This window comes from Sander lucioperca, chromosome 5 (assembly GCF_008315115.2).
Source record: "Sander lucioperca isolate FBNREF2018 chromosome 5, SLUC_FBN_1.2, whole genome shotgun sequence".
In the NCBI taxonomy this organism is placed as follows: Eukaryota; Metazoa; Chordata; class Actinopteri; order Perciformes; family Percidae; genus Sander; species Sander lucioperca.
Window position 1 is genome coordinate 26,206,043 of NC_050177.1, and position 26,220 is coordinate 26,232,262.

General features: G+C 40.1%; 3 protein-coding genes across 9 annotated transcripts in view; 1 reads left to right on the forward strand and 2 right to left on the reverse strand.

Annotated features, from left to right (window-relative positions):
* Positions 1–5,875, reverse strand: part of LOC116048269 (F-BAR and double SH3 domains protein 2) — a 65,897-nt gene extending 60,022 nt beyond the window's left edge. The window contains exons 1-2 of one of the 3 annotated variants that reach the window (XM_031297264.2): positions 5,247–5,875; positions 1,029–1,126 (exon numbers count right to left, since the gene is read on the reverse strand). In XM_031297264.2, the coding sequence (XP_031153124.1) occupies positions 1,029–1,126; positions 5,247–5,267 (119 nt within the window). In that variant the 5' untranslated portion in view covers positions 5,268–5,875. The remainder of the gene's footprint in view (positions 1–1,028; positions 1,127–5,246) is intronic. The other 2 variants (XM_031297262.2, XM_031297265.2) reach the window with 2 other exon arrangements.
* A 968-nt stretch (positions 5,876–6,843) lies between these two features.
* On the forward strand, positions 6,844–13,213 carry p2ry2.1 (purinergic receptor P2Y2, tandem duplicate 1). 3 transcript variants are annotated; one of them, XM_031297270.2, is made up of 5 exons: positions 6,844–7,055; positions 9,193–9,549; positions 9,707–9,875; positions 10,189–10,525; positions 10,606–13,213. In XM_031297270.2, the coding sequence occupies exons 2-5, from the start codon at positions 9,210–9,212 to the stop codon at positions 10,792–10,794; spliced, it is 1,035 nt and encodes a 344-aa protein (XP_031153130.1). In that variant the 5' UTR covers positions 6,844–7,055; positions 9,193–9,209; the 3' UTR covers positions 10,795–13,213. The 3 variants fall into 3 exon arrangements, with proteins under 3 accessions (XP_031153130.1, XP_031153129.1, XP_031153128.1); XM_031297269.2 differs by lacking the exon at positions 6,844–7,055 and adding an exon at positions 7,650–7,778; XM_031297268.2 differs by lacking the exon at positions 6,844–7,055 and having other exon boundaries at positions 7,841–9,549.
* Positions 13,214–13,451: 238 nt separating this feature from the next.
* The window catches only part of relt (RELT TNF receptor), a 28,121-nt gene continuing 15,352 nt past the window's right edge, over positions 13,452–26,220 (reverse strand). For 2 of the 3 annotated variants that reach the window (XM_031297266.2, XM_036001252.1), the window contains exons 2-11: positions 25,898–25,972; positions 25,608–25,700; positions 24,686–24,870; positions 24,220–24,272; positions 23,832–24,086; positions 18,527–18,607; positions 17,992–18,070; positions 15,412–15,804; positions 14,487–14,615; positions 13,452–13,909 (exon numbers count right to left, since the gene is read on the reverse strand). In XM_031297266.2, the coding sequence (XP_031153126.1) occupies positions 13,906–13,909; positions 14,487–14,615; positions 15,412–15,804; positions 17,992–18,070; positions 18,527–18,607; positions 23,832–24,086; positions 24,220–24,272; positions 24,686–24,870; positions 25,608–25,700; positions 25,898–25,939 (1,314 nt within the window). In that variant the 5' untranslated portion in view covers positions 25,940–25,972 and the 3' untranslated portion in view covers positions 13,452–13,905. Of the gene's footprint in view, positions 13,910–14,482; positions 14,616–15,411; positions 15,805–17,991; positions 18,071–18,526; positions 18,608–23,831; positions 24,087–24,219; positions 24,273–24,685; positions 24,871–25,607; positions 25,701–25,897; positions 25,973–26,220 lie in introns of those variants that run through there. The other variant, XM_031297267.2, reaches the window with a different exon arrangement.

The window sequence follows — 26,220 nt, forward strand, 5'->3', positions numbered from 1 at the left end:
TTAAAGGTGGCCTTCCTAAACACTGCACCACCCTGCTGCTCCTGATTTTACCACCAGGAGAATTTGTCATCAGAAATAATCACAAAACATCAAAGGCTAGAGGAACGCACTAAGAAAACACTGCAGGCAGCGTCTTTCAACCATGAGGATGACAAGGCCAATTTGAAGATCTGTACCCAGTGGCATGTAGCTCCATCCCTCACTGACTAAAAGACATTGCACATTGTGGTTACATATGCTTAACTGGCTCTCCCACAAGTGAGACCAGGGCCTTGTTCACTCTCCAAAACCCAGCAGCAACAAGGCAATCTGTTCTCAAACAGCTGGAGCTGCCCCCAAGAGTGAAAGGGAGAGAAAGAGAGGGGAAGAGAGAGTCTCAGAGAGAGAAGAGAAAGTGTGAAAATGAGAAACAAGAGAAAGGGATGGAAGCAGAGAAGCAAAGAGTATAAGAGAGTCTGCTGTCATAAATGATCAATGCTTAGTCAACACAGAAAAAAATGAGAGCGTGTGAAAGAACCAGGGTTTCCTCCCACTGCCAAAAGGGAAAACTGCCAGAATCACACACGTCATGAGTAAACAGAGCTGAGACTAAATGAAAAAAGAGAAATATGTAGACAGACTAAAAAATAGTCAGAGCAAAAAAGAGACAGAAACAGCATGGAGAATATGACAGCGAGATACAAAATGAAATTTGGAAAAGAAGAAAGAGAGGAAGAAAGACAGAGTCGGAGAGCAGGAAGAGGGCAGCAGGAAATTCCTTCGTCTTTTTCCCGAGCCTTTGGCCTTCTCAAAAAACTGGAATATGACAATCCTCCTCCTCTTTTTCTTTCTAATGCCAATCCTCCCTAACCCATTAGTCGTTTCCTTCCTTCTTTCCTTTTGCGCATGGCTGTGTCCATGTGTGCATGCCGTGCACACATGGACATATCACGGTCACATGACGACTAGAATTAAAATCATCTGGCAGTTGGCGAGTGTATTCTTCAGGATTGTGTTAGTACACGCATGCGATGCAGACGTGTTCATACCTCATGTCTTCCAGCAGGTCATATTCAGTCTGGTATTTAAAGTGCAGTCTTGTCATCTGCTCTGTGTGTGTGTTTTTCAGCTCCTGTGTCACTTTGACCTGGAGGGAACAAAAAGACACGTCAAGTAAAGGATTTTTTCATGTATTCATTCGTCTGCTGTGCATGTGTTATTCATGTAACGGCTCAAATTCACCTTCAGAAAACCCGCCTCTACAACAAATCCTTCCACATTGATCAAATCAATCATGACATACAAAGTAAAACTAGATATCATCTGAGACTATGGTTGTTATAGTACAGCTTAAATGTTGCCTTTTCCTGGTCATAAAAGAGTTCACTGAACTGTGAATCCCTCTACCTGCCTAAAAGTATTATACACATCAATAATTTATAGATTTTTTCCCTCAGTGGCATATCACCCACCCCTATTTGGATTAAATGTTGCATGAAATCACAAAAAGTCACACACTATTCTGACAAACGCAGTAACATAATCCAGTATGATTGTAACGAACAATTATTTCCTTTATTAATGTATTTGCCGATTATTTTTTCAATGAAAAAATAGTGATCTTGGACTCTAACAAGTCAAAGATGTTATGATATGCAACAGAGATTGCAATAAATGAATATTTGAATATGATGACTGGTCGTAGTCAGTAACATAAAATGTGTGTTTTCATCCCCCGAAGTTCACGGAATGCACAAAATATTGAGAACATACTAGTTTCATCAAGTGCACTGATTAAGGTGAATCAAGGTAAAAATCATCATTAGGCCTATTCTGTTGTGATTTCTTTCATTGAATCCATATCTGCCACAAAGAATCTGATGGCGATAAAGACAGAGAAAGTCAAAGAAGGATTTTTTTTAGCTCTGAGATGTAAGGCTAGACTGTGGGGAAAAAGGGGCTACAACTCAAGGTTCTGAATGTTATGTTTTTTTAGTGTAGTATCATATAGTTCGGCTTCTGAGTCACATGAGCCAACATACACATGCACACACAAATAATGTAACCCCCATCATCACTCTATCAATCACCTGCCATATATCTAGAGTGTGCTCAGCTCTAGAGTCACCTGAAAGGAACACATACACACGCACTCCCATCAGTGATCCAACAACGTAACAATCAGTGTCCAGGTTTTGTCAGACTTTTGGAGAGGCTGGAGGAGGCTTTTTGCAGTTAGAGGTGACTGAATATACTTTTAACAACCCATAACAGTATTTAGGAGCCACAGACAGACTCCATGTGCAATAGGAAAAGATGCTAATTGTATCACCTCATCCGAAAATTAATTTAGGTGGTCAGACCGGGGGCTATAACCTGCACTCATTCACACAGTCTTGTGCAAAAACAGACAGAGAGCTCACCCTTAATATGCACACACAAACACACACACACACACACAGTCACTGTAATGGTCATTGTGTATTGTCGAGTACATTCCATCAGCTATTCACCAGAGTAACAGTGGGCAAATTCATGACTGTTCTAGACAAAACAATCAACATAACACACACTACACTGGCGCACACACACACACACACACACACACACACACACACAGCAGAGCTCTTTTCTTTCATGTGCTGTGTCTTTGAAGATAAGGAGGGAGTGGTTCATTACATTATCAGGGCAAAGTGACTTCACTTAATTTCACCTTATATCACTCATAGGAAACCACAGGAAGAGAGAGAGAGAGAGAGAGAGAGAGAGAGGGGAAGGCAAAGGGTGGCAAGAGTATTGGGGAGACAAATTGAGAGTGGCAAAGGGGTGGTTGGCATGAGAAGAGAAGGGAGGAGAATATGAAGGGTGTGTAAGTGAGAGTAAGTAAGAAAGAAGAGAGAGAAAAGAAGATGGCGAGACTGAGAAAGAGACGGTCAGTAGGGGAGAGTGAGTGAAAAACATGGGATATGGAGATGAGGCAAAGAGAAAGAGATATTATGTTTATTAAAGGTCACGTTAAAGGAAAAGAGCTCAGGTGGTGTAGCCTAGTGGAAGCTGATGCAGCAGATAGGTATGTACCACTGAGAAAGTGGTTGCTCTTTTTTTAAACCAAACATCCACACATATTTTATACTGATTCTGATGGATACATCCTACCTGGATGAGAAAGTAACAAAATAGCAGGATTGGGCGATATGACATAATATATATATATATATATATATATATCAAGATAAATGAACAGATTTGCCATGTCCAGTCAGTGCATATGTATTTCCTTTCTCATGATAGCTTGCATCTGATATGTTTGTCCTGTTTGATTACAGTATGACTAGGTAAAAATACTGGACTGTTGGCTGATGTGTTAGTTGAACTTTTGGGAAATATGGCCTTCTTTTTATGGAGCAATGTATTGCCTTTTTTCAGCCTCATTAGCAGCCATCTTTAATTTAGGCCACATAAAACTAACATATGAGAGTCAAACCAGCTCAGTCTGTAAGCAGATGTGCTGAAAACAGGCAAAACACTAAAGGGGCTGCATGTGTCGCACTGGGAGAGAAATTATTAGTATCCAAGAGCCAACTACTGATACACTATGGCTGTGATGCTGTGGGCTGAGTGTATTGAGTGTGCCAGCCACATTGGCAAGGGGGTAACCGACAGTATTTTGCTAATAAATTATGTTTTATTCTTGGAAGCATTTTCGCAGCAAACTGAATGGGAAAGACACAGCTGCAGACAAATTATATCTTACAAAATGAATATGACCGTAATAGTGCATTTGATCACACACAGTGGAACAAGTAGGGCTGGGTACCGAATTCAATACTTTTTTTGCACCAACCGAATTGCCTGTAAAGTATCGAGTATCGAAAAATGCCTCGTCATTCAATACCCAATTTCACTACCTTCGGAATAAATCTCATCAGCGTCAGTAAGCCAATAAGCATGCAGCATGCTTCTACCAAGATCTAATAATGTTTGTGACTGGCTGTCTAACGTTACACGTCGCAGAGGCATGCATGAAAAACTCTACGTTATGCACAAAGACTGGGCTCACGTAGTAGGAGCTGGAAAATAAAAAGATTTATGCCGTATTGTGTAATGTAATTTCTTTTCGTTTTATAAAATTGGTATAATCGAAAAAAGTATAGTTTAAGAACCGGTATCGAAGTCACGGTATTGGTATCCGTAACAGTTTCCAATATTTTTATACCCAGCCCTAGGTCGGAACAAGACAAGGTTACAGTTGTCTCTGCAGCCTAAATGGTGAAAGAACCTGTTCAAGTGTGTATGTGTTTTACAGACATGATATAACATGTTCAAGGCTAGTCTGTGTGTAGAAACCCAGAGCATAAATGGCACTGGGGGAATATGTGGCAATTAAGAGAAAACTGTGCAGAGGTTCCCAGCATAGTCATTGTCTCTCATGCATTTATTTCAGGACAACTCACACAATCATAGAAAGCAATGACAAGCATCTTTACATACTCTCACACACTGGTACCAAGCTGTAGGGGACTGTGTTTTTTTTCCTCAGCCCATACAGAATCAATACGTCAGTATCAGACATGGCTCTGCCAGCATGTCTCCTCAATGTGTGTGTGTGTGTGTGTGTGTGTGTGTGTGTGTGTGTGTGTGCGCGCGCGCGTAGCATTTGTCAGCTCAGCCTTTGATGAAAAGATGTGACCCTGGACGGCCTGAAGGTCTTCCCTTAAGACAAGAAGCATCACAACGTGAAGAAAAGACAGCTTTTGTTATGCTGTCTGAAGGACTATTGGCACAATTTTACGATAACGTTATATAAATCAGCAAAATAACCGGTGCTACACTAGCGTTACATTGACGTTAAATTGTGGACTAACTTAGCTACGTTATTCATTAACGTTACTGTAACGTTACTAGCTATACCGTTGCTGCCATGTGTGTGGTGCATTGTAGAGAATCTCTCATGTTAGCCCACCTAGCGTTTTCTAGCTACGTTATTTGACGTTTGACGGCTCACGCTACAACGTTAACGGCTGGATAGATTCATATTAATGTCACTAGGTTACTGACTAACCTAGCTAGCAAACGCTACTAATTTTGGCTAGCAAAGGTCTTTTCTCCCCTTTAATTTTCTTTAGCCTGCAGCATTAGACGCTTTTTGTATGTTTAGTAGAACACAACATCCACATCTAGCTAAGGTTACTAACGTTACACTGTTATCTGTCTGTCATTGTCTGTACAGCCCAGCTAAAACATAACGGACTCTGGAAATCACTCACCTTCCTCGGCGGCGGCTGCATTTTGGAGTATTGACATGAATGGTTGTTCCCTTGCGAGATGTATTGTAATTCCAATAGGAAATCCAAATCAGTGTGGGACTAATATTTTGTCTCCAACTAAAAATCCTCCCCTCCAGACGACAGGGAGGAAAGACAGGAGTTAAATTTGTACTCCGGCGGCCATGATTGATGATAAATGGCTAGTTTGTACAGAGCAGAAACTGAAGCTCCGAAGAGAGGCTGAACACACTTGTGTTGGCTGCTGCCACTACTAGAGGACTAGTGTGTACTGTACTGTGTTGTGAAGCAGGAGAGCAGACAAGCGGAGAAGAAAAAGCAGAGGGCAGGGATGGTGGGGGATATTAACGGGGAACCCCTTCAGCAACTAGCTAAGCTCAACGGCTCCCCAACGCGGCGAAGCACGATATAGCGTCCTGTCTGTGATAACAACACTGGGAGCGGAAATACATCCTTTTTGTTCTGCCTCCTCTCGCCTGCAGTCGACAGTAACTTCGATTAACACTTACGCAAAGGTGTTTTAAACCAAATAAGGTGACAAGAACTGCAAAATGGGACTCTTTATCTACTGAGCATTAGGGGTTTTCTGAGCTGGCCGCCAGCCTGCTCAAGGAGAAAAGACTGACTGACAGATGGAGAGCCTGCGTCCTGCAGACCTGCATAGCAACAAGAAACCGCAGTCGAACAAGGAAAAATCGATCGCGTACAGCAGACATATAGTACAGCTGTCTTTATACAGTCTATGTTGTAGGTAAGTATTTTATATATACATACATATATAAACACACACATATATATTTATTATTTTTGTTTTTTCCATACATATATACATGGAAAAAATAAATAAACAAACAAAAGATACATTACCAAATGTTAGACTATTGGGTTGGTAATAATAGCCTAATAATTATAATTATTTTAATAATTATCGTCATTCGAATTCAGACGCACCCACAACCAACCCACACAAACCACACAAATCACTAAAATAATTATGCATTTGCAAAACTTGCTAGACTTGTATATTTGTGTACAAACGGAATACCAGGGAGTAGACAGGGTAAAATGGGGTCATGGGATTCATTGGAAGCTGGTGCTGTGGTGCTAAGTGAACAATTACTCTTGGTTGCTTGTGGTTAAAAATGTGTGTGAAATGGAAATTGAAATTGTTCAAACCTCTCAAGGTTAAGACACTTGTTACTGGGGGAAAGAAATGCAGTCAATGTTATTGTTGCCCAGAAAAACTTCTGCTCACATGCCACTAATGCCAAACTACAAAAGATTGTTATGGTTGGCAACAATGTCTTACAAAACAGACAAGTGAGTGGAACTAATATATGACTCCCTGGAAGTATTTATTTTGGCTAGATAGAAGAAAATGCAAACATAATAATAATCAGCCAATAATTTTACTTTACGCCTCCTACATGCCATGGCCAAGGTTAAGGTTAAGGGCCGTGTAATCATTAATACACCAAGTTTCTGGAGCAGGTAAGACATTAAGTACTCTTTTCTTACCTTTCCTGTCAGTATAACACTCTCTCACACACACACACACACACACACACACATACATATTCAAAGACATGCACACACACATTCACAGTCAGAGACACCAAACAAATCTATTACCACCCACACAAATAACTGTATGCCAGTGGCACAGAAGAAAATGGCTGACAGTCATTGTTGGATTGTACTGTATATGTTAGGATCCTGCCAGGATGCTTTTAGTTTATGATTTCTCTTGTGATTTGGCATAGAGGAATATATGTTTTTGGCCATACTAAGGTAAGACATTTTTCTGTCAAAACAGTCAAGTACTTCAATTAAAAGTACAAAAAAACAGCATGGATGGTTAGTTTTGATTCACATATTGCATATCTGAAATGTGAGAAATCACAGGTAATCTTTGATATATTTTTGTCAGTGGGGCTGTCAGGTCTACTGTATTTCTGTGGGGACACAAAGGACCATTTATTTATGTTTTTGATTACAGGAGATTTCTAATATTCCTTGCTTGCAAAATCCTTATGCTAATAGATGTGTTTTTATTAAGATTTACCTGTCTATAAAAAGGCCTTTTGTCTTTGAATTGGTGGTACATTTCTTTTTAAATAATAGCTTATTGTGATAAGAATTAGTTCTAATTATTATGCCCTATTAAAAGCTAGGTTACAAAGAAAAATAATAAGTAAATGTTGATCACTATATAGGCCTATACTTATTATAGTAATGATTACATTTATTAGTCTCAATAGGGTTTACTTTCTGAGTTTACCAAACTGAAAAAAATCATCATCCCCAGGCTAAACTGGCAACGCAATGTATACAAGCTACAGCTTGTCAGACAGCACACACCTCCACAGGTTTTTCCCCCACTGAAGTATCTTAAGCACGCATTCAACCATAAGCAACACAGTTAGATGTACTGTACACTGTACTTCTGCTCGTGAGAATGAAGATACATTACACAGGATGGTCAGACAGTCTTTGAAAAGCGACTCATACAGTGTGAGTAATTTCATATGTTTTAGGGGGGCTGTCCTTAGGGAAGGGGGCTTTTTGTAAATGTATTTGGATGCAATGTGGATGTGCTTTTTTTTAACTCAATAGTAAGCTGCGTACAATTTGGTGTGGTGTGCACACAGCAGGTCAGAGGGATTTGGAGTACAAAAGATGCGCTCTGTCTCAGGTCTCAGGTCTCAGGTTATCTGTTAAATTCAACCTGCAGCTATTTTGAAGAGAATCAAAAAGGCAGTGAAGTCAGCAAAGGGTACAGAATCAGTATCAATAATGACAGAGGGAAGGAAAAAGAGAGCGCTGTAGGTTAACAAATCCCTCAGTCGACAAACACGTAAGTCTGGCAGCTACTGTCTTATGTATTTGCATGTTAAGTTTTTAAGTTGTCCCTTCTATGTTATTACATGACTTGTTTGGTCTTAGGTTTGTCAGATAAACAGATTTATAGAGGTAGAAAAGAGTGGACTGAGGTTAACAATGTAACAATCCAGTGAGCACAACAGAAAGAAAGGTTTGAACAGGGTCTCAAACAAGGTCTGGTTTGAGTTAAAAAGTTATTCCTCTGTCTCTCCCAAGGTTTTGGAAAACTTTGGCATGCAAAGTGCCAGAATGAGTGCTGTTTTTCTACATGAGAACACAGCTGCACTTACATTTTTGCAAAAGCTTGTTACTACAAAAGTCTGTGTGATTCTGTGTCTGAATCTTTTGCAGTTCAGATATGTTAAAAGATTTAGTTTTCTTTATTATTTTGGGGGAGAAAGGCTAATTATTTCAGTTCTGCTGATAGAAGATGTCAATAAGTCTCATAAAGTAAACCTGTTGGGGCAAGTGGTGGAATACTACAGTAGATCTTGTTACCTGCTTGTTACTCACATATACAGCACTAATCTATTTTGCGGCCAGACTCACTATTCACTCACACTTGTTTATTTACTCTAACAGAAGAAGGGTTTAGGATTTAATCAGTTATGATTTGATATGGGTGCTACCATTTAAGTTTCCTCTTGTCTTTTCTCTATCCCTCACAATTATTCTCTCATTTACTCAACCACCCACTCAGAAAGAAAAAGGTGAATAAAGGATATCATCATTAAAAGGATTTTTATCCTGTGGAATGCACAATTGCTTAACATGGGATGACTCATGTTATAAACTGGATTGTGTAAATTTGATTGCAAAATCACAATAGACCGGTCAATTATGCAGTATACTGGACTGTTCTGCTCAGGCATGCCAATGTGAATGACTTGGGGCATCCTGAAATGTGATTGAGGTTGATGTCTTGCAGTCAGACTCATTTCCTGTGACTCCACACTCTCTATTTCTGTGTGTATGATAACTTCTTCATGGTTGTTTAAATGCAGCATATTCACAATCTATTCCTTTGTACTTTTCTTTTCCTCAGGTGATTTCCCAACCGAGATGGCCACCTTTGACAACAACAACATGACCAATCTAACCAATGTCAGTGCCTTTTATTGTCACTTTCAAGAACGTTTTAAATATATTCTCCTTCCTGTCAGCTATACCCTGGTCTTTGTAATTGGCCTGGCGCTGAACGCCATAGCGTTATATGTGATTGTGTTCCGCACTAAGCGCTGGAAGCCCTCCACTATCTACATGTTTAACCTGACGATGTGCGACACACTCTACATCCTCACTCTGCCCTTCCTCATCTATTACTACGCAGATCAGAATGACTGGCCCTTCAGCGAACCATTCTGCAAGCTCATACGCTTCCTGTTTTATACCAACTTATATGGTACAGTGATGGCACGGCACAGACCCATACAATACAGCAAAATAAGTGTTGTAGTTTGATATATGATATGGTACAGTTATAGCGGTATGATATTCCACAAGACACAATATTATACAATATAAAAAAAGAGTATTTTAAATATTTATCACTCTGGCAGGTTCCATTCTGTTCCTGTGCTGTATCAGCCTGCACCGCTTCGTTGGCATCTGCTATCCAGTCCGCTCCCTCTACTGGGTCAGCGCTCATCGGGCCAAGCTGGTATCTGTGGCATTGTGGGCCTTTGTATTATTCTGCCAGTCACCTATTCTCTACTTCTCAAGAATTAGGTGATTTAAATTTGTATATTTGTCTCCCTTTTCTTTCCCCCCTTCATTCCTTCCTTACCTACTTACTGTAATATCCCTCTTCATTGTATTAAAAGTTTTTAAGTGTGGGCTATTGATTTTTCTGGCACACCAACTACCTTATATTGGGGTGCCATAATGGGACACACTTAAATGAACTACCAACCTGTCAGCTAACACATTTTCGTTGTATCTTCTTTCATTCATCACTCCTATCTTTTTTTCCATGGTTCACTGCTGAACAAGGTAGCACTACTGTTTAATATTCCTAAACAATTATTATCTCCTTTGCCAGTGATGTGAAGGGTGAGCGGATCTGCTACGACACCACTAGCCCAGAGCTTTTTGATGAATTCCTGGTGTACAGCTCAGCTGTGTCAGTGCTAATGTTTGCCTTGCCCTTCATGGTGGTGATGGTGTGCAATGGCCTCATGGTGCGGAAGCTTCTGAAGCCTGGCTGGGGGTCTGAAGGGGCTGAGAGGGGAGGCCTGTCAGCCCAACGTTCCAAGCAGAAGTCGGTGAAGATGATCATCATTGTGCTGTCAGCATTCATGCTCTGCTTCCTGCCTTTCCACCTCAACAGGAGTCTTTACTACTCTTTTAGATACCTAAGGCAGGTCGATCCATCACAGGTGAGGACAAACACTTTCATGATAAATGTGTTATAATGACTTTAAAAGCTCAGGATGTGACGTTTTTATATGTTCATCAGATCAGCTGTAAGTTGCTGGAGGCAACCAGTGTTGCCTACAAGGTGACCCGACCTTTAGCCAGCGCCAACAGCTGTGTGGACCCCATCCTTTACTTCCTGGCTGGGCAGGATGTCCGCAGTAGCCTCACCAAGAAGAACAAGTCATCGAAACCAACAAGTGTGAGCCAACACCTGGCCACACAACTCTGATCCAATATAACTATTTTGGTAAAAATGCAGAAAGCTGTGGGGAAAAGTTCAGTACTTATTGCCGGTCTCTTCTGGTAGATGTGCCTCCCCACACTGACACCGACAGACACTGCATTCAGATTAACCAGTAGAAGTGCATGTTCAGATTTGACTGAAGGGTATAAATAAACATTTAAATCATGTAGTGGGCATTCAAAGCTGTTAAATGATTTCTACAGATCATATTATGTTATGTTTGAAAAGCTATAATGTATGGACAGAACTAAACTACATGGAGCTCCACATCTGTGGTTTGTGTTGATTATACTGAACAACTGCTGCACCTGATGTTTGTACAGTATGTTTGTATAGGAATAACTGGATTTTCCACGGCTCATCTTTCTTTCCACATATCGGACAAAGATGATAAACCACACCACTCTGTTGAGACTTCTTTTGAATATGCTGGAGCAGTGCTTATGTGTGTATGTAAGGAATGCAAAAATAATATTAAAATAAAATGTATAAATGATGTCATCATTGTTGTGGTGATACATTTTTATCATTTGTCTCACTGCATTTGTTTAATGTCATAATTTGTAAGATATAATTCTTGCATAATGGCTGTAGAATGAGTCTATCATTCTGTGACACATTTTCTTAGATAAGCTGGTGTATTATGTATATGTTGTCCTTAAATGTTAGTTAGTTCATTGATTCTCTCTCTTAGTGTCTGAGCAGCTGAGCAGGGTATTTGAAACCAGAGAAGTTAGTCGTCACATCAGCCTGTTGGCTATGAGTTTGGAAAGTATTATCTGTGATTTGTAGGAAGAGTATCCTTAGTTGCAGTTTAGCTGAGACTTGGTAAATTTCATTGTTATTCATTACACTTAATATACATAACAGCTGCCATTTTATCTAATGAACACCAACCACCGCTAGAGGGCGACACTGCCTAACAAACAAGACAGGCCATGATGCTTTAGTTTTAACTACATTGTTGACTTTTTCTATTTCACTAGATTTTTCCCTCACAAACCTACACCTTATTTACAGACAAAAGCACACAAACACAAAGCCAAATTACTGTATGTCACCAAGAAGAACAGCAAAAGAGACATGTTTTTAAAATACACCTCTTTTTTTTTTATTTTTAAGAGTAAAAACATCACACAGAAAAATGTAATATTATAAATGCATACAAAGTTGATGAGATAAAGGTTGTTTTTTTTTATCCTTCCAGCAACACTTCAGCTTGAAAACATGTAATAATAATGCTAATAGTACTGTAATAAAAACAGATCAAAAGAAAATGTGTAACTGCTGCAACCAATACATATCCAGTCCTCCAGACATGTTGTATTCCTCATAATATAATAAGAAAATGATGGGATAAAAAATCTCTTATGATTATAGTACACTCTTTAAAACCCATGAAGATGTAAACTGAAACCAACTGGGCTGTATGACTTTGAGGCATCTCAACCACTAATCCTCTGTAGCCACTGGTTGGTTTATTTAATTAAGCTGTAAAAAAAATAATAATAATAATGAGTGTGTGTGTGTGTGTGTGTGTGTGTGTGTATTTATGTGGGAGTAGTTCCTTAAAGTTATGGAGATTGTATAACTTCTGGCTATGTGTACTGTACAGTATGTGTGTGTAGGACTTTAGGTTTTAAAAGTTCATGTTTAAAACACTGAAATGTTGCACTCAAATTGTGAAGAAAAAAAATCATATAAATCATGTTGATTAAATCAGAAATTCAGCTTATATGCATGATGTTGTGACAGAGTTTACCGTTTTGTTTTTAAATGATGGACTACAAACGTCACTTATTGGTGCAGCGCAGTTGTCTTTCACCTCATACATACAGTACTGTATGCTAAAATTATAAAACCAGGTCTGTTTTTCCATACCCACCCATATTTACATATGTACATTCATTTACATGTTCTATACTACAAAAGTGACATCTACCCATCTAACTCTTTCTAGGAGCCAAATGAAAATTGCAGCCTCTAACTGTCATTGGGATGCAGTGTTACAGTATTGGGGGCCCACTCTGAGAACACATTTTGGCCCCTGATCACCTACTTGGACCTATTTTTAAAGGTTGCAATTGTTATTGTTGCTGACTGCGGGTAGGTTTACATCACTGAGTGAATGTTTCTCAAACTCTTAAAGGTTCACTGAACTCAGTGAGTGCATCTTCGGTTGAGACTACATTCAACATCATCAAGGTCTAAAACCTCAACTCACCTGCACATCCTATATGGGCAGAAGAGAAGCGAGATTACTAAACTTGTAAAATAAAATATTTAAAACACAATATAACATTTTGTCCTTATAATACTTTCTGTAGTGCTACCGTACTCTTATATGACCCAAAATCATATAGGTTTTTATGTCAACCAAGCCAGATTTGCCTTATCTTTTGGTGAAAACCTTCAAACTCTTATGCTCATATGGCACTTGATGACAGACAACTTGATATGATTGATTGTATGATATTTTCTCTTTTCTTTCTTTTTTTTAAAGAACATACTTAAACGAGTTTGTTTCAGTCTCAATGCTGTTTGAGTTCTGCCTTTTGTCAGTTATGTATTCCACAGTGTTTTGTCCTCGTCACTGTACACAAGTAGTGTAGATGTGTCTGTCTACCTGTATTGTTTGTGTCCGCCTATGTATGTTTCACCCGTGTCTATATTGGGAGCACAAATATAGGGGCTGAGAACACGTTTTTTTCATGATCCAAACTTCTCTTTTTTGTTTTCTCCCTCTCGTTCTTACTAGTAGTGTCAGGTTTTGACAATCTGTTGTCACAGAGCTATACTTTCCCACTTTCTCTTTGGATTTAGACAGTGAAGGAAAGCAGCTGTGATTTGAGTTGAACTTCTACGATGGTACATCTGATACATCTACAAAGTACAATATTGTTTGTATGCAATAATAAATACAGTTATATTCCTCTTATCACATGAATAAAAAATAATTATTCCAGCATGAGGTGGTTCTTGTAGTTTCTTGGTGTCAGTCCGTCGTCTAGAAACACCCTCCCTGCCAGATGTCAAGTTGTCAGTGAATGATAAGGTCATCTTCAGCGAGGTAGTGTTATCACACACTCTGTCTCTTCACCTGAGAGAGTCAGAATGTCAAGGAAGTGGCAGGATAAGGGCATGAAGGACAGAATGGAAGATTTCCAAGTATAAGACGTGACAAATAAATGCCTTTGAGCATTTTTTAAAGCACACTTATCTCATTATTCCTTATTTGGGCTGATTTTGAAACATAAATGATTGCTTACTTAAGGGATTTTTTAAGACATCAGGCAGGTCGTTTTGACACAGGCAGGGCCACATGATTACTGTAATAATGCTGATTCTAAGAGTGTTGTGTGTTGTTCATGTGTATGAGCAGACAATAGGAAACAGAAGAAGCTCATTTTCTTAATCATTTTAGAGAAAATCCTCTGATAAACAGTGAAACAGACCACAGACTTCAGTGCTGGCCCGAAGAATGTGAGCCGAAATAATGAGCTTGAGCTACTTCACAGCACTTTAACCCATAAAAATGAGGAGTGTGCATTGTGGAAGAAATAGAAAGGAATGGGTAAGGAGAGGGGTGATTACAGCGAGCACATGTGTACAGTAGAAGGAAAAAAGAGAGTGAGAGGAGGAAGCGTGTGACTGTGTGTTGCAGGTTGTACGCCTACCTCCTGATGCCAAATGATGAAGAAGAACAGAAGGGTTTCCCTCCAAACAGGGAGTTTCGATGCTCTTGGGATGATGTCTTGGTTTCTATGGCGACGGGCTTCTGCTCGGGGATCTGAGTGACTTGAAACCTGTCAGTCGAGCGAGAGATGTCATCACTGTTACATTCATGGCAATCATGGTATTATGGCTGCCACTAAAACACACACATGTTCTTACAGGAGTGTGAAGCTGTTTGAGAGTATGTGTGAAGCTTAATTAGTCTTTCTACTGTGTTTGATCATCTTTTCTGCTACATTTTGAGGCTTATTTTAAATCACGTACATTCTACTGTACTGTAAATCTGAACCTGTTACATTAGAAAACAGTTTATAGCCTCTAGCCTTTCTATAACTCAACTGGACTGTGGTAAAATGACTGAATGTGTCAGCAGTGGAAGAAGTATTCAGATGAGTCAGTAAAGTAGATGAAGTAAAAGCAGCAATACCACAGTGTAAAAAATACGCCATATAAGTAAAGGTCCTGCATTCAAAGTTTAGAAGTGATATCAGACAAGTGAACATAAAGTATTAAAAGTTGAAAGTACTCTAATGAATTATTATAAAATATATTATTCTATTATTATAACTGAATCTGAGTTAATATAACTAACCAAATGTGGCTCAAGAGAACAGTATATACTCTTGATGAAGGTCCGGAGGGACCGAAACGTTAGTTTTTCTAAATAAAAGGTGATGCTATAGCAAGAGCAGAGTGCGGGATTTTTTTCCTTTATTTTGTAGTTGATTTAAAATCTCTATCAAAGTAACTAATAATTATAACTCTCAAATAAATGTAGTAAAAAGTGTAATATATATTTGCATTGCAGGTGTGTCATGTATCATGTCAGTTATGTGTTGGGTATGAAACAATATGGACCTGTCTCACCTTCCCACAGACAACACTGCCAGCTCTCCCTCCTCCGCCTCCTTCACTTCATTCCCTTCTGCTTTTTCCTGCACAGTATTTGGCACAGTATTTGGTACAGCTTGTGTAATGTGGGTGTCGATAAACACCCCCCCCAGCAGGGGTCTCTTCTGCTGGTCGGTGGAGGTGTCCAGGGAGGGCAGGATGAGGGTCTGGGGGGGCTTCAGGGGATCTTTGAGTGAATCCAGGGGAGGTATGAGGACAGCGGGCCATTTTCTCTGGGCGCAACGGGTGCAGCGGTAGCCGTGTTTGGGGGCCAGTCCGGAGAGGCCAGAGATGGTGTGGAGGTGGGACTGATGGGGGCACAGCCTGGGGAGGGAACGGAAAGTGGACAGTGGAGACAGCATTGGGAACCTGGGAGGAAGATCAGGAGAGGATACATTTTTTAGACACTTTTATTTTTAAAATAGTCAAGACAAATTTCCCTAAAAATTCAAATATTGAGAAACTTAAAAAGAGGTTGCCAAATCCATAAATGTTACTGATAATTGAGTCAAAAATTGAACCTAATATCTGAACACACGCACAAAACCATACACACTTTCCCTCGTCTTGGTCCGATAGGGCCATCTAGTGTACCTATGACATTTATGTTAGTAACATCAATAAAATGCTAGTCTTGTCAGTCTAGACCATTTTATGCAGATTGTCTCTTCTGTTCCCTATTGCTTCCTAACAGATTAAAGGTTTTGTGTTGCTAACAAAGCATATAGTAATGCCAGAATGACAAGTGAATCTTTTAAGGCTTAAGACTCTTTAAGAGTTAGAAAAGCCCCAAAACTAGCCAAACATTACCTTCCCCTCCACCTTTGCTTAGTGTGAATGTATAAATGGAAATTAATTTAAAAGTGTTATCTGTTAGCAAGTCCACCCAGGCCTCTTTAGCTTTGGTCTTTCCATGGTTTGTTTGTGCAGAGAAAGGCAGAGGAAAAGAGATGAATGCAGCTGTATGTCCCAGTGTTGTAATAGCTAGTGGGTGATCTGTAGTGACCCCTGCAGAAACTCCCACCACGCACGCACACGCACACACACACACACACACACACACACACACACACACACACACACACACGGGATCTGAAAGCTTTCCAGATTTCAGTGTGCATATCATACGTGCGTGTCAGAATGTTCTCGAATCCTAAGCTCACATGTTACAGCAGCCCATTGAGCAGCAGCACACTGCCAGAGGCCCCTGATACCTCTCACTGTTGTCAATGTGGCATACATACTGGGTTGTAATGTATCTAATTACCATCCATATAAGAGTGTGAGATAAGATTAACTTATGTGGGAAAACCAGTGTCAGTGCAGCAGCAAAGAATAGAGGGGTAATTTGGAGTATGAAGATGACTTCTCTGACTTCTGCTGCCAGTGCTGATAAAAGAAATCACAGTGGTGTAGACTATGGTATAAAGCAGCATATTGCTGGTTTTGTTAGATTAACTTCTGATTACTTGAGCACTTTTACTGGCCGCAGATTACAACCAAAGTTCCAACCACAAATACATATGGTCATGTAAATCGTGTGACTTCAAGCTATGTGACAGCCAATGAGCTTAGTGACAGGTTGGCTGTTTAAGCTTCATGAATCAACAGACAGTGGATACAACTGTGTCAGACACTCACTTCAGACATACAGGAGTCCACTGAGGAATTGTACGAGATTACTTTCTTTTCCTCTAAAAAAAACCAAAAACTAAATTTTTTAAATTGCAGGTGGGATTAAATTATTAAAATGTGTTAGAGTTGAAAACACAACTAGTGGAGGCACGATATGGAATTATAATCCTGTAAAAGAGTTTGCATTTTTATTTGTTAGGATAAAAAAAAAAGAAAACCCTGTTTGCAATAGAAGATATTACAATGTTACAATGTGTTATACAAGGTGGCTCCACTGGGAGTTTGAGCCAAGTCGTAATATTTCTATAAGATTCCAATTTAAAAATAATAATAAAAATATTTGCAACTATAGTGGTCCTGAATCTATTGGTTTATATCAATATTCAGTTTAGACACACACACACACACACACACACACACACACACACACACACACACACACACACATAGTGAGTCTCGCTATCTTTGCCTAATGCCTAACCTTAACTCTTACCCTCACCCTAACCATAACCTAATTCTAACCCTAATCCTAAAACCAAGTCTGAACCCTCAAACAGCCCTTTAAACTTGTGGGGTCCAGCATTTTGGCCCCACAAAGCTGTCCGGACCCCACAAGTATACTGCATTTCCGGTTTTTGGACCCCACGAATGTAGTTAAACAAGAGCACACACACACACACACACACACACACACACACACACACACACACACACACACACACACACACACACACACACACACACACACACACACACACACACACACACACACACACAGCTTTCTTACAAAATGCTCACTGCCTTGCTCTCTCCCAGACTTGTCTTGCCTCTGTATTCATTTTAACCTTGAGCAGCATTACTGAACATGTACATGTTGAAGGTATACATTGAGGGAGTGTGTAAGCGAGTGTGGTCTCATACTTGATTGACGAGGCTTTGCTCGTGGCCATCTGTTTGCTCTCGTACTCCAGCAGCAGTTCCTCCAGTGCAGCAGCATTTTCTGAAAGACACACACACTTTCAGATGAGACTCAATCAATGATGTGACTACAGTGACAGTCAATACTATAAATCAAAATATACTCAAACTTGCCCTGTCTGCTAGAATGTGGTTTATGTAAGACCATATTAGATGTTTATAAATAACATTTATCTTTGTGCTTATTGGTGATTGATTGGAAAAATAAACTAAACCATTGTAGGATTTACTTTTTTTTTTTTCATTCTAAATGGGAAGACTACTGTATCTCCCTTCAAAAACAACCAATGTCTCTTTTCACTTTTTGCTGTGTTGGCATTTCTAACATTAAGGAGCGGACAGTCTAAGCTCGCAGCTGTTAAGACGTGTCTGTGACGTACTCTAATGACACACTGTTCCGTTCCCCTCTAAAGCCACAACGGATGAAATTACTCTGACCACTAGCTCCTATGTGACGTCACTGCTGCTCAACTCCCACCTTTCTTCTCAGTGATGAGGCGAACCAGAACACTGATGGTGTCTTCGTTCATGTCGTCAGATATGTAGGGACAATTGTTACCTAAAGCAAGCAAAAAAGACAAGCAGAGACAGACGGGGACAATTAGCAGACATATGTTTTATAATACTGTATATTGCATTTTAGGTTCTAGATCCTAGATTCTAGAACTAATATATTGACATTTTAATCTATGTAATTATATACATACATACAACCATATAATGTTAAATTATTCTTACAGTCTTTGCATATAACACAAATACAAACAATGCCATATGCATATATCCACAAGTTTCATAATATGTACTGAAAAATACTTTTTTACCAGTTTTTGTCTGCTGCAAAAATGATTTGGTATTTTCCATATCTGATATTTAACATATGTAACTGAATACCTGAAAAATAGTAAGCAGACCTTGAGTAAGGATTGCTTTGTCAAACCATATGGTAAAAAAAAGTGTACATTCATTATATTTTTGGAATATATTCTTGAAGATAAATGGCATGTATTTCAAACTGTCCAATATGAACTTTACTGTAATATATAAACTTATATTTTTGTATATTTCAATGCACAGTAAGTTCCTCATGCTTTTAAATCACTTTGACAGCAGCTACTTCACTCAAAGATAGAGACAGAGTGAGCGCAGTTCACACAGTGCATGTCACTGCTGGGATATTGTGCCCCAGTGCACGATGGGACTGATAAGGATGGATGTGGATGACTGAACAGCAAAGAATAGATATGCCTCCATGGCAACACCCCGACCATCCCATAATAGCACAGCACATTGAGGCAGCTGAGAGGAAAGGGATGAGGGCACAGGGGGGTCCAGAATAGCTCACTCAGCAAATCACACTCTATTCAGCACTGTTGAATCCCACAAGGCTGTGTGTGTGTTTGTGTGTGTGTGTGTGTGTGTGTGTGTGTGTGTGTGTGTGTGTGTGTGTACCAGACCCCCCCATGCCAGGTGACTGTGTGTATCTGGTTGTTAAAGAGTAAAATGTGACTATGTGCGTGTCTCTCTTGCATAAGCAGTGTCAGGCTGTTGTTGGGACATAACAATAGCCGTGTCTCCACAGTGGCTGTTGGCTGTGGCTGTTGCTATGCAAGGATAACGGCATCCATTTCACAGTGAGGCACTCATCCTCTTCTATTTATTCCTTCAACAGAGTCAGACCCATGTTCAATGTTTCAGTGTCAGCCACATTAAGTCACCAGTCAGTCACCTTGTTTTCAGATGAGTTTCAATTTGGTCAGTTCAATGTTTGAGCTTCAGAATAAAAAAAGATTTAAAAAAAACCTGTAAGAGATAAAACTGTTTAAATACAGCAGTCCTGCATGTGGAGCTAACTGAAAATGAAAACTGCAGCAGCTAAACTCTACCTTTCTACTCTGTCCTTGTGGCTGAGAAAGCTGAGTTATCACAAAGTTGCAGCTTTGACTCCAGCTCACGACATTTCTTGCCCTCTGTTTCATCCCTTCAACTTTCCTGTCACTGCGCTTTCCAAGTCAAACTTTTCTCTGTCTGCAGCTCTGCGTAGCCAGAGTTACCTCTGCAGTCTGATTTTAGCCCTGCCAAGCTACGCTTGCTGTATTTCCTCATGGGTGTTCCTCCTGAGTGGAGATGAGAAAAGTGCTGGAGTAAGAACTTTACTTAACCTTAGCCCAGGACAGACAGACAGATAGGCAGCGCACTGCAACAAGGGTAGTTACATAGTAACAACAAGAGAGGGGAAGAGGTAGAGAGATAGAAGTTTTCCCATGCAGCATTCACAGCTTCTACTGCCCTCTGATCATTCTTTTGTTCCTAACTGTTTTACCTGCTGTCTTTTATTTCCTTACATTACCCACTTTTTGGCATCTTTACTAACTTTATTTTGCGTATCATCCCCTCACTTGTCCTTTATGTGTCTCACTCACACATGCAGATATAAATAGCTTATCACTGCACCACTGCATCATCTGTGCTCAAAGCTGTACAGGAGGAGAGAAAGGAAGGAGCTGAGAGTGAAGGAGGTGATAAGGTGTCCTAAAATCACCCCAGTAGCTGTTGCTTGGTTCAAATGGAAAACGTTAAACGTTAGCATAGATTTACACGAAGGTTGAAATTGTGCTTTTAGATTATTCAAAGTGATAAAATATCAATACGTTATTGTTATCTGCATAATATCCTAAATTGTTGTAAATGAAAATCATTAATTTTGAATCAATCAATCATTCAGTCAGTCAAACTCACATTAAGACATACAACTTGTCATGTTAGTTTTAGGTTTCATACAAGGAACACTTAAATAGAACTTCATCATGGAAGACCCCGACAAGCTCTAGGAATTTTCAGAGCAGATCAAAAAAACGGGATAGAAGAAAATAAAGGAAGAAGAATAAAGCAGAGAGAAACAAGGAGATGCAGAGAAGGAGAGGAGAGAGGAGAAAGAAAGAGGAGACATAAACCATGAGGTGAGGACCCGATTGAATTATTAAGCTGGCTGGAAAAGGAGAGAAGGATGGATAGTGTCATGTTCATATGAGAAGAGGTAGGCGGGTGTGGGGGGGGGGATAGGATGAATGAACAAAGACTATAAGGACAGAGTGGGGGGATGGGGGTTCGGGAAGTTTCTCTTTGGGCGCAGGGACGTCTTAAGTTTCACAACAAAGTGCTCGGAGAGGAAGAGACCAAGGTAACGCTGCAAACAAAAGGCAAAGACTGTTGCTCTGACCTCTGTCTGTCCTGAAATCACATCTTTGCACAGGCTTTCTTTCAAATATATGAGCAGAGATGGGATGTTTGAGGAGTTTTTGACATTCTGCATGCATTTCATTTTTAGGCCAGATTTTCTGCTAGTGAAACAGATGTAACAATGATACTTATCATGCAATCCGATCTGCTGGCCCTGGATCACTAAATCCACTACACAGACAGAGCGGCATGTGCTTTAAAGGCTTGGTGACACAATAGAGAAGCTCTCATCTCTGAAGACACAAATTACGTTGGTGGTTGTGGCTGAAATGTTAGGGAACGGAAGCTAAAAACAACCTAGGTACTCAAAGAAAAAGAGTAATATTCTCCCTGTAATCAACAACAATGAGCTAGCAAACTACTGTAGACGTCCTCAATTAGCTCATTGTATCAAGAAACATCCAAGTGTGAGTATTTGTAACTGTGAAACGAAAGAGGCAGGTTCAGCCAACCAAGGGGTGCACAGAGATAAAACAAAACCAAAATAAAGGATAACTTGATGTTTGCATCTGTGAAAAACATTGCTTACTTAAATGTTTTAATCCTAATAATGGGAAGTTATCCAAATTTAGCAGGGGTTGGGTAAACGGGTGTTCCGTGCTGACAGAAAACTCTGATCTGAGGTGGCAGCTGTGCTCTGACTATAGATGCATAATAATAACTGGATACCGGGTCCCAAAATGGCCTTTATTCAGTTCAATGAAATTGCTCACCTGGCGCATACGGAAAAAACGTTTCTAAGCTTCTGTGATATGTGGCCCACTGAATATGCACAGCAGTGTTTCCTCTGTGGGCCTGCCAGCAAGTTCCCACTGGGCCCATAGACTTTACATTGTGGTGACGTCACAAGTTTTTAAATCGCTTTTCTCGGCTCGAGGTTTTTCAAATATAAAAAGTCCACGAATAAAAAAAAATCAGCAATCACAACCAACCTTGTTTGCAGTTTGAGGAGTCCTGTCAACAGTTTTACAGACGTCTCTTTTACAATGGTGGCCTATGGGAAAAAATCCTTTTAGGGCCGCAGGGTAGCACAACAGTAAGGAAAATTTATATTTGAAAGGGGAAACAGCCAGTTAGCCTGGCTCTGTCCAATAGTACCAGCACTTCTTAAGCTCACTAATGAAAACTTTGTATTTTGTTTGTTTAATTCGTACAAAAACCAAGGTGATTACCTGCATGCCTAATGAACATGATATGAAAGTGGTATTAATCTTCTAATCTAACTATCTGCAGGAAAGCAAATAATATATCCCAGTAGGCTACCAACTATTGCTTTAGGCTATGCCCACTTTTCGCATGAGGCTTTTGAAGTGAAGCTTTGCAATGTTTGCTGAATTCAATGTACTCTCTCTGACTCACATTTGGAGTTTGTGTAACCATAAATAAATACAAACACCTTATAGCAGATAGTTTAACAAAATCTCATATGTTCTATGTGGAAACGTACCAGGAACACTTCACTGTGCGTCCTGTCCCACAGTTTAAAAAAGCTGCTCCGATCAATGCTACAGCAGATGGTGTACACCTTGTGACTCAAGGGTTTTACCTGTTATACAAGCCTGAAAACGACACAGGTACAGTACATCAAGTACATACAGGAAATATGGGTGTAGCCCACTTTTCCCATCGTGTGCATGGCAATGTAGGTCTATACAGAAAGTATAAATGGTGTCTGCTTCACCATCCAGTTTAAACCAGATGTTATGACTGCCACAGGTGACTTGTCACCTTACAAGAACAGAAGTCTATTTGGGTCAAAGGCTGCAGTACTCCAGGACAGGACAATATACCACTCTTCACTATTACAAAGGACAGGGATAAAGAGCACTCATGTTACTCTGAGACTGTGAAAAGCACAGAGAACGGGGTGCGGTAACTCAATAGTTGTTTTATTGCTTGGTCCTTCTGTGTCTCTCTTTATTTCTCTCTCTAAGCTCTCTTTAGTTTTTCCATTTATTTATCTTAATATCTCTTTCGGTTAATACCACCCTCATCCCTCTGTCTTTCTTTCCTCAATCTTGCAATCCCCCGCCTCCCCCACTTTTACTTATTTCTGTATTTACCCAAGTCAGTTTCTCTCTGACGTCAGTAGGGCAAGAGAGTTCATGGGAATGCCCCCCCCCCCCCCCCTTTTCAGATAGTAAAATTACAAGAATAAAAACGCATGTTTGGAAAAACACAGCATGCATGACATGTAATGACCCCTGCAAGGTCAAAGTTTAAAGACATAGAAAAGCCTCCCATGTAGGCTTGCGTGCAGTCACATCACAGAGATACATGGACTGTGGCTGCACACAAAGACACTGCCCTTTGGGCTTGGCTTTGCCCCGACTCCTGACAACACTTAACCACATCTTCTGCATGCGTGTGTGCTAATTCAGCATTTTTATGGGCGAACGTGACAACAACCTGAACATAAATGCTAGTTTCAGTAATCACGCCCCCTGCTACTTTCTATCTTTAACTCTTTTTTTTCGAACTTTTTCTTCTCTTTTTTTATTGCCGGTCTTTTTTTGCAATTCCTGTCATTTCATCTCTCTCACCTTCTTTTTGCGGTGTGGCAGTTTCTTCATCCCCTCCCTCCTTGTCAGCAGTGCAGCGGTATCCCTTCTTCTTCAGGATGTTGCAAATGAGGATACCCAACAGGCCCATCACGCAGAAAATGGGCACCAAAGCAAACACGGCGTACTCTGCCGTTTTCTCCTCAGCGCTGCGCACCACTGTGCCGTTGACCGGCCCTCCTGCACCGCTGGATGGACCTTTACCCACTGTACGCACCGTTCTGACATGCAAAGATGCTGAGAGAGATGAGAATAAGAAGAAACAGAGGAGGGAAAAGAGAACAGGATGTAAGAGCGTGGTCTTATCGCCATAAAAAACAAATGATAAATGTGAATTTAATGAGCAGCATGTGTGCAGGATCATGCTTACTTTTCACACACAGACTTTGGGTGGAAACTTCCCCTGTGGCAGTGGAGTGAAACCTGAAAATAGAAAAAGAAAGAAGGAAAGGAACGTAATTAGAGAGATGGACAGAGACAAAAAAATGGGAGGACCATTCTACAGTGAATGAATGAATCAGCGGTTTTAGCCTGTGGCACATTATGTCCTATGGTGCTTGATGTTGCCTGCCCATTGTTGTGAATGACGTAATGTATGTGTGTGTGTGTGTGTGTGTGTGTGTGTGTGTGTGTGTGTGTATATATGTATGTATGTGTGTGTGTGTGTGTGTGTGTGTGTGTGTGTGTCTTCTTGTTTTCTTGAAACAGAGAAAATGACGGGCCTTAATTTAGAACAAATAAAAGTTTACAGGGTATATGTTGGAGCATATTACCCATAATCACTTTGAATGTCAGTGCTACAGTTTCATTGAACTGTGCAGAATACTAGGCCTTACCCAGGCAGACAGTCCCCACAGACACCATCTGAGATCGCAGTGCCAGGGGTTGTAACCTTACGGCCAAGGATCTTGCAGGATGCATGTGGGCGGCAAAGTTCAGAGTCAAAAGCGTCTGAAAAGGTTCTTGTCGGACACAACTGACATTGCACTTCCTCTGTTGGACTTTGGATCTGCCCACAGGCCTGGCAAGAAAGAAAACACTTTTTAACTCAAGCAAAATAGGCTGCAAAAGACCAAATTTGGCATCTATCTGGTGCTGTCAAAGGGTTAGAGTCTTTGTGTTACTGGAATTATTAAAAAAATACATTTTCTTTAAACGTTCACTTAGCTACATATACTGGCCAACAAGGGTAAATACAGATATCTTAGTGACGAATGATAGTTGTGTTGTGTTAGTAACAGCATGTGATCTGCGACAACTTCATAAATACAACTTCCAACAAAAGAGAAACATAACACACCTTGACAAAAATCCTCCTTTTGTTTAAAAAGCAATCTCATAAAAGTTTTCCCTCATTTAAAAGTGAACCAAATAACTTTGTTTATGTTGACTGTGGTGACCCTAAACAGAAATTGTAAGCTAAGACAGGAAAATAAACTCCAGACCATAGGCTTTATATATACAGGTAGGTGGTGGGAATAAACTTGTCACCAGTGAATCACAACAAATGAATTTGCTTACATACTGCAAATAAAAATGCATACATGCATTCAACATTTGGCTGTAGCTGACTATGTCACAAGGTATTTGCACTCTTTGTCCTATATTTCTTGAAGCTCTACATTTTACAGAATAAGGAGAAATATACCTTGCTGTACATTTATAACAGGTAGGAAGGGGAAGATAACCTGGGGTGAAAATGTTTTGGGGGGACAGATGTCTAGGGGGACAGATAAAATACTTATAAGGTAGTCTCACCTTGGAAGGCTCCTGGCCAGCAGGGCATTGCAGACACCCACATCCTTCCCCCCACCGACACTGCACTGCTGCAGTCCCACCACAGCCAAACACCTGGAAGACACACAGACACAGACAGACACACACACACACACACACACACACACACACACACACACACACACACACACACAAGCTCATGAGTCAGTGGAGGTTTGCAGTAAAATTATGATGTTGTTGCATGATGTGCATGCCACTCTATAAGGAGCACAACCTTTTTATTGCATAAACACACAGATGCACATATTTACCGTGAGAAGGACGAGAGCTGAGCAGTAAAGGTGGTTCCTCATCTTCTTCAATGTATTCTTCTATGTTCATATGATCTAAAGGAGATAGGAGACAGGGGGAGACAAAACAGGTCAGAAAAAGGGTTAATCACATTTTAAAACATGGTCAGGTTCATTTAAATATGGGTTTTTCATGTGCATAATATAAATCACTTAAGTCAACACTTAAGTCAACACAACTGCCCAAACACAACTTTTTAACCTTTTTTGTGCCAAGAAGCTTTTTCTGGTCACATATGGATGAACACACAACATATCACAAGACAACATAATTGGTGACATTA